The sequence below is a fragment of the Callithrix jacchus genome, chromosome 1 (assembly GCF_049354715.1).
Source record: "Callithrix jacchus isolate 240 chromosome 1, calJac240_pri, whole genome shotgun sequence".
In the NCBI taxonomy this organism is placed as follows: Eukaryota; Metazoa; Chordata; class Mammalia; order Primates; family Cebidae; genus Callithrix; species Callithrix jacchus.
This window is the reverse complement of record NC_133502.1, coordinates 199,903,368-199,914,407: the sequence shown is the minus strand read 5'-3', so window position 1 is coordinate 199,914,407 and position 11,040 is coordinate 199,903,368. Positions and strand designations below refer to the sequence as shown.

Sequence of the window (11,040 nt, the reverse complement as noted above, 5' to 3'; positions counted from 1 at the left end):
CCTGCACGGTGCAGCCTGTTCCTCCAGGAGGCCTGTCCTCCAGCGCAGAGTGTTCTCCACTGCCTGTCTGCTGCCCATTTCTAGCCTTCCTCCCATCACACCCTCTTCCCTGCTGCCCCCATCTAAGCACACAGTGAGACCAGCCTGCGGGGAATCGGGTAGGGGCCTTTATTGGCCAGCACACATCTACCTCCTGGTGTCTGTGAAAAGCATATGTGGGAGCACATGGCCCCTTCCTCTCCATGCCCCCACCCCCAACTGAGACGCAGGAGAGGCTGGGGGCTCAGAGGGGAGAACTGAGGCAAGGAGCCCCCGGCAATCCAGTCAGAGATTGGGCAGCCTGACCTTGGGGTGGGAACCCAGCACTGGACAACAAGGAGGGAGGGACGCTGGAGGGCACCCCGAGGTTTAGTTGGGGAGGAGGGGATGGGAGACTGCCTCCCCACCCTGTCATCCCTGCATGTGCTGAGCCCCAGCTCCTGACTGCCTCAGTGCCTTTGGGCCTAGATGCTCAGAAAGCAGATGAGAGGAAGCCTTGTACCTCTACCCCCGCTTGAAGGCCTACATCCCCCCACTTCACAGAGGGAAACTGAGGCCCAGGCCTCACCTCTCAGGCCCTGCTTAGCCTCAGACATGTGTGAGGTGCCAGGACTGAGACCTGCCTACACCTAAGGCCTAGATGGCAGAAGGGACCCTGAGGACATTAATAAATATGGATGGGTGGTCCCTGGAGGCAGCTAGCTGAGTCCAGGTAGGAGGGGAAGCCTGGCCTGGTCTGCCCCAGGAGCTACCACCGCCCTCAGCCTCTCTCGTCCCGGCTCCTGGGGGCCACGATCCGGTAGTTGGCTGCATATCCGCCCCTCTTGCCCCGAAGGAGGCTGGGGGTTTCCGTGCCGGCAGGGCCTGCCCCAGACCCCAGCTCTGGTTCTGCCAAAGGGAAGGAGAAGGAGAGAGGCCACATTAGGGGGTTCATGTAAGGTGCCCACCTCCCCTTGGCCCTCTAGGGGGTAGCAGAACTGGGCACCCTCTGCTAGGTGTAATCTACCCTGGTGTCTGGCTGCAGAGCTGTGGGAAAGGGGGTCTGCAGATTGGTTAGTGCCTCCCCCCAGGACTTACCAGCCCCCAACCCAAGGAGAGCACTCAGGGCCTCTGATTCCTGCTTTGTCAAGTGGAAATAACCAGACGCACTGCCTTTAGGAGTGTTTAGCATGCAATGAATGCTTCATATAAAGGCTGGTTATTTTTTCTATTCATTTTGGGGTAGAGGTGTGCCCTGAATCATCCCCATTTGGTAGCTGGGTAAACTGAGGCTAGGGAACAGACTTGGGCTAAGCCACCAGTTGGGGGAAAGGGCTTAGGTGGCCAGGCTCTGCCACTGACCTGCTGTGCAGCCTTGGGCAAGATGTGCTTCTGTCAGAGCCTCAGTTGTCTCATCTCTAAAACAGGGACAGTTCCAGATGGAACTGGAAAACTACTCATCCTTCAAAACCAAGGGTAGGAGCCACCTCCTCCAGGAAGCCTTCTGTGACTATCATCTCAGCCCTTCCCAAAGCAAAATGAGCAGGCCAGGCAGGTCAGAAGAATAGGCTGTTTTTCTAGGGGGAGACGGACACTCAGGGAGGAGAAGCCCTCGGTGGAGGACTTGGCTAAGCCTCAATAGGACAGATACTTGGGTTCTGGTGAACACTAGGTTCCCACTGAGGGCACTGCCAGGGAGTGGGCTATCCTCTCGTAATCATGACTGCCAGTGCCCTGACCCTGTGTTGCCAGCCTCCCATGCACTCTGGGCTGAGATGAGGGCTCCTGGAGCAGACAGGCATGTGTGGTCACTGAAAGGGACATACCGTGCCCTAAGTCAGGGAGCGTGGGAGAGGAGTGGCACAGAGCACTGGCCCCAGTGCCAGTTAGGGTTGTGTCCTGGTCCCAGTCTGCCACAGTTATGTGGCCTTGGGCAAGTCACGGAACCTCTGAGCCTCATGGGAACATGGGGATAATAGTTCCGTTTTCATGCTCTTGTGATACATGTGTTTACCATGACCAGGACTGGAAAGTGGTTTTTGCAGGAAATGCTGGATTATTATGGTTATGAGGTTGCTGTCATTTTGACCTAGGTCTCCTGTAGGTCTGGTCCCTGTGACTTTGTCACAATCAAATTTGGAGCCCTGGATGAGCAGCGGAGTCAGCAAACCTTTGCTGATGAAGCCCAAAGAGCCAGCACTTTAGCAGGGAGACCTGAGGTGGACCCCCTAGCCTGACTGTTCCTATCCCTGTGACCCTGAAGCAGTCTCAAGAGCCCACAAAGCCTCTGTTTCTTCATCTGTAAAATGGCCATGGCATTGCTCACCTAGCAAGCTTATTACTCTAACAGATTGGCGATGATCAATCCTGCCCAGGTGGGCCAGACACGTGGCAGCTGATACTATTATAATTACTGACTATAACCTAAACATGAACTCCATCTGGGTCCTCAGTAGCACCTGCTGTGTATGTTGGGCCAATGAAGAGGGTCCCACCTTCTTCCCTGTCCCATCTCCTTCTCCCTGGACCTGTCTCTCCAAGCCCTGACCCTAGCTGGCTTGAGGGGCCACTGGCAGTGGGTGTGGGCCTTCTGAGGTGCCTGGCAATTCTCTCCCTGGGCTGTCAGAGCTGGCTGAAGGCAAGGACAGGTCCAGAGTCACGGTGACCCAAATGTGTCCCTTCTAGCTCCTGCCCCAATCCTCAGAGAGAGGGTGGGGATACCTAAAAAGGTGCTGAGAGCATGAGATTTGGTCCTTGGCCCCCTCTGTAAGAGGGGAGGATGTCTGGGAGCTAGGCACTGAAGTTTCTGGAAGTTAGAGAAGCACGCAGCACTGTGGGAGGGGCTCTGGAAGCAGACCCCATACACTTCCCAGCCTCTGGGCCCCTGAACAGGCAGGACTCTCTCTCAGGGCTTCCCTGCCCACTTCCCCACCTGGCACACTCATTGGGATCTTCCAGGATTCAAGGCAGAGTCCTGTCTTCCAAGAAGACTTCTCCACCCTCAGGGATAAGTGACTGTTCCTCATCCACATCCTTCCGTGCTCCCCAACCCCACAGCTCTATAGGTATGACTCCCTGTCTCTTATGGGCAGCTCCCCAAGGCAGGGGCCTGTCTGCACTTCAGAGCACCACCAGTGCCCACCCAGCCTTGCTTTCAGAGTGCTCCCTATGGTTTTGCTGGATGAAGGAGGCTGGGCTCTCACTTTCACCCTCCTTCTTGCTTGGGACCTAAGTTTCTCAGGTTGGAGTGCAGTGGAGTGATCTCAGGTCACTGCAACCTCCGCTTCCCAGGTTCAAGTGATTCTCCTGCCTCTGCCTCCCAAGTAGCTTGGATTACAGGTGCCCACCACCACGTCCAGCTAATTTTTGTATTTTTAGTGGAGATTGGGTTTCACCATGTTGCTCAGGCTTGTCTCAAACTCCTGACCTCAGGTGATCCATGCACCTCAGCCTCCCAAAGTGCTAGGATTACACTGAGAGCCACCACACCCAGCCTCTCAGTCTTTAAAATAGATGTGAGGTTGGACATGATGTGGAGGCCTCTGTGCACTGATGTGCTCACTGGGCTGTGAGATGGGGCTGCTGGGCAGGTGAGGAAAAGAGCCCAGTCCCTCGAGTGGCCAATCCCTTCCTTTCTCCGGGCCAGCCACAGGCTCCAGTTTCATGGGGAGAGACCTTCTCAGCCTCACTCCCAGGAGCCAGATGCAGGGAGGGGTACTGCCTACTGGTGTCTTAACCACTTCCTGTAATCCCAAGCTGCCTTCTAGGACCTTCTCGATCTGGGCCCTGCTGGACGCTCTTGCTTCTGGGCTCCTGGTCTCTCGGCTTTCACTCATGCTGTTTCTCTGCCTGTTCACTCTCCCCAGATCTTTGCCCTTCAGGTCTCCACTTAGATATCACCTCCTCCAGGAAGACCTCCCTGATACCCCCTCCAACCTCTTCTAGACCAGGCCAGAGGGACTTGTATTCCCATGGCTGCCTGTACTCCCTTCCCTGTGGTGTAGCTCACCTTGGGTTTCTCTACCAGTGTCAGGGTTCTCCCGAGCCTCCCAGCACCCTACACTCCTCAAGGGCAGGGCTATATCTGTCTTATCTGGTGGAGCCTGTCCCAACAAGGTGCCTGGCACAGAGCAGGTGCTCATTCACTTCAGTGACCAGAGCCTTCTCTCTACCAGGCACCATCTGCTGGCTGGCTGGATGAACAAGTGTGCGCTGGCCTGGGCTGAGCATCAGAAGGTGTCTTCTGCATGCCCAGGCCCTTCCTGGAAGAGGCTGCCCCTGCCTGCCCGCCATGCCATTACCTGGCCAGATGATGGCTTCCAGCAGGGTGACCCGTCTGGCCAGGAGCTCCAGCTGAGCCTGCTGCTGCAGGAAGCTCTGTAAGCTAGGAGCCTGATGGGAGATGGAGAAGAGCAGACAGTGCGAGTCTGGCCTCCGAGGGCTGGGTTGGGGAGCCAAGCGGGGAGGATAGGAGGGCACTGCCAGCTGGCATCAGGGCAGGAGCCTGGGAGTGAGTCTTTATTGAGACCTCTGTTTTCCCTCCTAAGGTGGGGACAGGGCTGGCCTGGCTCCTTGAGTGACCACATGGGTGGGGAGTTTCTGAGTGAATGCCTGGGGTGACTGCCTGACTCTTAGTCCCCTAAAGGGACCAACAGAACAGGTTGGGAGGACCAAAGGGAAAACTGCAAAGGGGACACCTGGGGCCAGGAGAGCCTGCCTTGCAAGAGCCTCTGGGGGTTTATGGGAGAGGAAGGTCAGAACTGGTAGGTGGTGCATTACCCAGAGTCCCCTGGGGCCTGAGCCTGGCTCTGTCACCAGCAGTCCCCTGCCCTTCAGGAGCCTTGCTCCATGACCTATTGTCTTGGGGGCTGACTGTTACCCATGATTTCTCTAGAGCTGAAGGCCGACTAGATTCTGGATCCATTACCTATAATCCTCCTGTTGCCCTGAGCTGTGATTTGATTACCCATTTTCCCTTGCACTTCAGGAGTGTAACTCTTTTGCCCACAATCCCACTGCTGGACTGGAGTTTGGTTCCATTGCCCATAATTTCTTCCAAACTTGAAATATGTCATCTCTGGTTCCCTGCAGGCCTGGAAACCACACTGTTCATAATGCTTAGAGGCCCAGGTCTGACCACAGGGGCGGGGCCTGGGTTTCTAGGGCACCCCAGCCCCTGTGGAGGGAACCAGTCAGGGATGGGTGGCCATGGCCTCTCAGGTCCATGCTTGCCTGGGGCAGGCACCTTCTCCAACCTCATGACCCGGCTTAGGCCAGATCCACCCCAGGAGGGCTTGGGGAAGACCAGCAGGCAGGGGCTGGGCTGTCTGTCCGTCTGTCTGTCTCTACTCACCATAGAGCCCAATCATTGTTTCCAAGATTAAAACCCTCTCAGCTAAAATCTTCAAAGCCTCGCGTAGTTGGTGCAACCCCTCCCCCTGCAGAGGAAAGAGACAGATGCAGCCGTGAAGGGGGCAGGGGAGGGGACCCTGCAAAGCCCATCGGTGGCCCATGCCCCACCCAGGACATGCACCTGCAGCCCCTCACTACCTGCCACAGCCCAGGGCCCATGGACAGCCAAAACAAGACCAGGAGAGGACAGGAGCAGGGACAAGGCAGGCAGAAAGAAGCAACCCCTGCGGGACCTCCCAGAAGGTCCCGTTGGACCCCAGCTGGCTGCTCGCTGACACTGCTGCAAATCCTGCAGTGCTGACGGCAGGGGGAGCAAATCCGCAGGGACAGAACTGGCGGTCCCAGAGGCTGCTGGGTGCCCTCCTGTCCTGTAACGTCTGTCACCCAGCACTAGCTGCTTTCCCAATACCTGCATGATTCCTGCCATATCCCTTGGTCACCTATATGCTTATTTACTTCATATTCTTTAAATTCACTTTTTGCTTTAAATCACCCCATTAGCCTCACCCTAATTACTCCTATCAGTGAGCTCAGGCTAGTTACCGGTATTTCCACTCATGCCCAAATGAATATACAGATGTTCCTTGACTTTCAATGGGGTTTCATCCCAATAAACCCAGTGTAAGTTGAAAATATCGCAAGTCAAAAGTACATTTGTTTTTTTTTAAGAGATGAAGGTCTTGCTATGTTGCCCAGGCAATCTCCTGGCCTCAAGTCCTGTCTCAGCCTCCCAAAATGTTGGGATCACAAGCATGAGCCACCATCCCTGGCCAAAAAATTGCATTTTTGACATACAATATTTTCAACTTACAATAGATCTATTTGAAAGTAAGTTGAGGAATGTACTGAAAGACTATTGCTTTTGCGCAATTTTAAAGTTGAAAAATTGTAATTTGAGGCCGGGCACGGTGGCTCATACCTATAATTCCAGCACTTTGGGAGGCCAAGGCAGGTGGACCACAAGGTCATAAGTTCGAGACCAGCCTGACCAACATGGTGAAACCCTGCCTCTACTAAAAATACAAAAATTAGCTGGGTGCAGTGGTACACTCCTGTAGTCCCAGCTACTCAGGAGGCTGAGGCAGGAGAATTGCTTGAACCCAGGAGGTGGAGGATGGAGTGACGGAGTGAGCTGAGATCATGCCACTGCACTCCAGCCTGCGCAACAGAGTGAGACTCTGTCTCAAAAAAAAAGAAAAAGAAAAAAGAAAAAAATTGTAATTTGAACGTCATAAGATGGGGACCATCAATATTAAAATTAGACAAGGCTTGAGTTACATTGCTTTTGGAGAACTTGCACTTAAAATGCTGAAAAACTTGAGGTTCAGGCCTCTGCCCCTTCCCCAACTCTTTGCACTTTGGGCTTCCTGCCTGGAAAACAGTGCTCACCCCTCCCAGGGCGTAGACTACACCAGGCCCACATTCTGGCACATCCTGATGTGTCGCCCTCAGCTCAGCCCTCTCCTCTTTGCAGCACAGGTCTGTTTCTCCCTGTCTCTGGCTCCTAGGCCCCAGGGATGTGGCAGTGAGCCCACAAAACCCCTTCTCCAAGGCCACCAGCTCTGGGGCTACCCACTCCCCAAGTGGTGCCAGTTGCTGCCCAGGGCTCATGCCAGAGACTTCATCTCTTCCTCCCCATCTGCATCCTTTCCTTCCCCAGCATCCGGTCCACAATCTTGACAACACTCCACACTCCCACACTCCTTCCTCTTTCCTAGTGCAGACCAAAGCTATCTCCAGAATGTAGATCTCTCAATTCCAACAGAGCACCAGGATGACAAATAGAACTATCCCAGCCCTGAGGACACCTGGAAGTTTCTCTTGGTGTCGTTTACTCAGTACAGATAAGTGAAGGGATGGACAATATGCATAGTTGTGTAATTACAAGCCAACCTTTTTAAGGTTGTTGCTTCTCACAAAACCATCTAAACAACTGAGAGGGCTCCCAATATGAGTAAGCCTGCTTGCTGGGGCTAACCCTTGTGATCCAGCTGTCCTGTCCACATCACATGGATTGGGTGACCCTCAGGCCACTGAATGGTCATTTCAGCCTGGGGGTCCCAGGATCACTACAGGCTGCATGCCAAAGTAATCCCCCTTCAAATATTATAGGAGCAGGATCTAAAAATGAATGATCTTGGCTAGGCACAATGGTTTACACCTGTAATCTTATTGCTCTGGGAGGCTGAATTGGGAGGATCATTTGAGGCTAGGAGTTTGAGAGCAGCCTGGCGAACACAGCAAGACCCACATCTATGAAAAAAAAATTTAAAAATTAAGAGTGGGTACGGTGGCTGTCCTGTAATCCCAGCACTTTGGGAGACCGAGGTGGGCAGATCACTTGAGGTCAGGAGTTCTAGAGCAGCCTGGCCAACATGATGAAACCCTATCTCCACTAAAAATATAAAAATTAGCTGAGTGTGGTGGTGCGCACCTATAATCTCAGCTACTTGGGAGGCTGAGGCAGAAGAATCACTGGAACCCAGGAGGCTGAGGTTGCAGTGAGCTGAGATCGTGCTACTGTACTCCAGCTTGCATGACAGAGTGATACTCCATCTCAAAAAAAAGAAAAGAAAAAATTAGTTGGGTGTGGGGCACACACCTGTAGTTCTTGAGTTACATTGCTTTTGGAGAACTTGAACTTAAAATGCTGAAAAACTTGAGGTTCAGGCCTCCAGTCTAGCTACTCTGGAGACTAAGGTGGGAGGTTCACCTGAACACAGAGTTTGAGGTTGCAGTGAGCTATGATTATTCCACTGCACTCCAGGATGGGTGACAGCGCAAGAATATGTCTCAAAAAAAGCCAGGGGGTCTGGCATGGTGGCTCACACCTATAATTCCAGCACTTTAAGAGGCCAAGGTGGGAGGATCACTTGAGCCTACCTGGGGCAATATAGTGAGACCCCATATCTGAAAATTTAAAAAGGCTGGATGCAGTGGCTCACATCTGTAATCCCAGCACTTTGGGAGGCTGAGGTGGATGGATCACCTGAAATTAGAAGTTCGAGATCAGCCTGGCCAGCATGGTGAAACCCCGCCTCTACTAAAAATACAAAAAAATTCGCCAGGTGTGGTGGCAGGTGCCTCCAATCCCAGTTACTCAGGAGAATGAGACAGAAGAATCACTTGAACCTGGGAGGCAGAGGTTGCAGTGAGCAGAGATTGCACCATTGCACTCCAGTCTGGGTGACAAGAGCAAAACTCCATCTCAATAAATACATATATATAAATAGGCCAGGTGCAGTGGCTCACGCCTATAATCCCAGCACTTTGGGAGGCCAAGGCAGGTAGACCACGAGGTCAAGAGATCGAGACCATCCTGGTCAACAAGATGAAACGCCATCTCTACTGAAAATACAAAAATTAGCTGGGCATGGTGGCACGCACCTGTAGTCCCAGCTACTTGGGAGTCTGAGGCAGGAGAGTTGATTGAACCCAGGAGGCGGAGGTTGCGGTGAACCAAGATCGTGCCATTGCACTCCAGCCTGGGTAACAAGAGCGAAACTCTGTCTCAAACAAAACAAAACAAAACTAAACTATATATATAATTAAAAATACATATATTTACATATAATTACAATAATTACATATATTATATATATATAAGGCATTTTAAGGGCCAGACACCATGTGCTCACTTTGGGAGGCTGAGATGGGCAGATCACCTGAGGTCAGGAGTTCAGGATCAGCCTGGCCAACACGGCGAAACCCTGTCTCTAGTAAAAACACAAAAATTAGCCAGGTGTGGTGGTGCACACCTGTAATCCTAGCTATTTGGGATTTGGAGGCGAAGGTTGTATTGAGCTGATCGCACCACTACACTCCAGCCTGGCGACAGAGACTCTGTCTCAAAAAAAAAAAAAAAGGCATTTGGGGACAACTGGTAAAATAACAGGTGAGTCACATATTAAATGGCATCCTTTTGCTAAATAAATGTTAGCTTTCTTAAGTATGACAGTGGTATTGTGGTTATATGGGAGAATGTCCATATTCATTCAAGGTGCACACTGCAATGTCAGGGGAAATGTGGCTGGGTTTTGCAGCTTACTTTCAAATGAATTTGAAAAAAAGATCTATAAATATACAAGAGAGAATGATGGAACTGTGGCACAATACAGTCATGTGTCATGTAATGACCTTTCCATCAACGATGGATTGCAAATCTCTATGGTGGTCTCACAAGATTATGATGGAGCTGAAAAATTCCCATTGCCTAGTATTTACTATGTCATTATACTTAAATAAATATAATATAGCACTTATTTATTTTTGAGACAGGGTCTTGCTGTGTCACCCAGGCTGGAGTGTAGTCGCGTGATTTTGGCTTATTGCAGCCTTGAACTCCCCAGCAAGTGATCCTCCTACCTTAACCTCCCAAGTGCCTGGGGCCACAGGCATGTGCCACCATGTCCAGCTATTTTTTTTTTATTTGTACAGACAAGGTCTCGCTATGTTGCCTAGGTTGGTCTGGAACTCCTGGGCTCAAGTGATCCTCCTGCCTTGGCCTCCCAAAGTGCTGGGATTATAGGTGTGAGTCACTGCACCCAGCTATATATTACAGTTTGAATTGTTATTTTAGAGTGTACTCCTTCTACTTGTTTAAAAAACAGTTAATTGTAAAACAGCCTCAGGCAGGTTCTTCAGGAGGTATTCAGAAGAAGGCATTCTTATCACAGGAGATGACAGCTCCAAGCGTGTTACTGCCTAGAAGACCTTTCAGTGGGACAAGAGGCAGAAACAGTGATACTGATGATCCTGACCCTTTGTAGGTCTACACTAACGTGTCTGTGTCTGTGTCTCAGTTTTTAGCAAAAACATTTAAAAAGTTAAAAAACAAAAATAAAAAAAGTTCAGACGCAGTGGCTCACACCTGTAATCCTAGTACTTTGGGAGGCTGAAGTAGGCGGATTACTTGAAGTCAGGAGTTCAAGAACAACCCTGTCTCTATTAAAAACACACAAAAAATTAGCTGAGCATGGTGGTGTGTGCGCATGTAGTGTCAGCTACCTGGGAGGCTGAGGCAACAAGAATTGCTTAACTTGGGAGAGAGAGGTTGCAGTGAGCTGAGATCATGCCACTGAACTCCACTGTGCTTTTCTTGAGACCGAGCAAGACTGATTCAAAAAAAAAAAATGCCAGGCATGGTGGCTCACGCCTGTAATCCTAGCACTTTGGGATGCCAAGATGGGCAGATCATGAGGTCAGGAGATCAAGACCATCCTGGGCAACATAGTGAAACCTGTCTCTACTAAAAATACAAAAATTAGTCAGGCACAGTGTCGTGCGCCTGTAGTCCAGCTATTCAGGAGGCTGAGGCAGGAGAATTGCTTGAACCCAGGAGGTGGAGGCTGCAGTGAGCTGAGATCGTGCCACTGCACTCCAGCCTGGGCGACAGAGTAAGACTCTGTCCCCCGCAAAAAACAAAAACAAAAACAAAAAGCTTTTATAGTGCATTTTTACTGTACTTCTTTTTAAATTTTTTTTTTTTTACTGTACCTTTTCTATGTTTAGATATAGAAATAAGATTGTATTACAGTTGCCTGCAACATTTAGCATAGTAACATGCTGTTTAGGTTTGTAGCCTGAGAGCAATTGGCTCACAGCTGAGGT

At 51.2% G+C, this 11,040-nt stretch overlaps 1 protein-coding gene across 34 annotated transcripts in view; it reads right to left on the bottom strand.

Moving 5' to 3' along the window:
- Positions 1-145: 145 nt before the first annotated feature.
- EMID1 (EMI domain containing 1) overlaps positions 146-11,040 on the bottom strand; it is a 54,254-nt gene continuing 43,359 nt past the window's right edge. For 11 of the 34 annotated variants that reach the window (XM_009008714.5, XM_054245822.2, XM_035268583.3 and 8 more), the window contains one exon: positions 146-927. In XM_009008714.5, the coding sequence (XP_009006962.1) occupies positions 676-927 (252 nt within the window). In that variant the 3' untranslated portion in view covers positions 146-675. Of the gene's footprint in view, positions 928-1,380; positions 1,596-4,319; positions 4,411-5,371; positions 5,457-11,040 lie in introns of all 34 variants that reach the window. The other 23 variants (XM_009008733.5, XM_054245840.2, XM_078337575.1 and 20 more) reach the window with 5 other exon arrangements.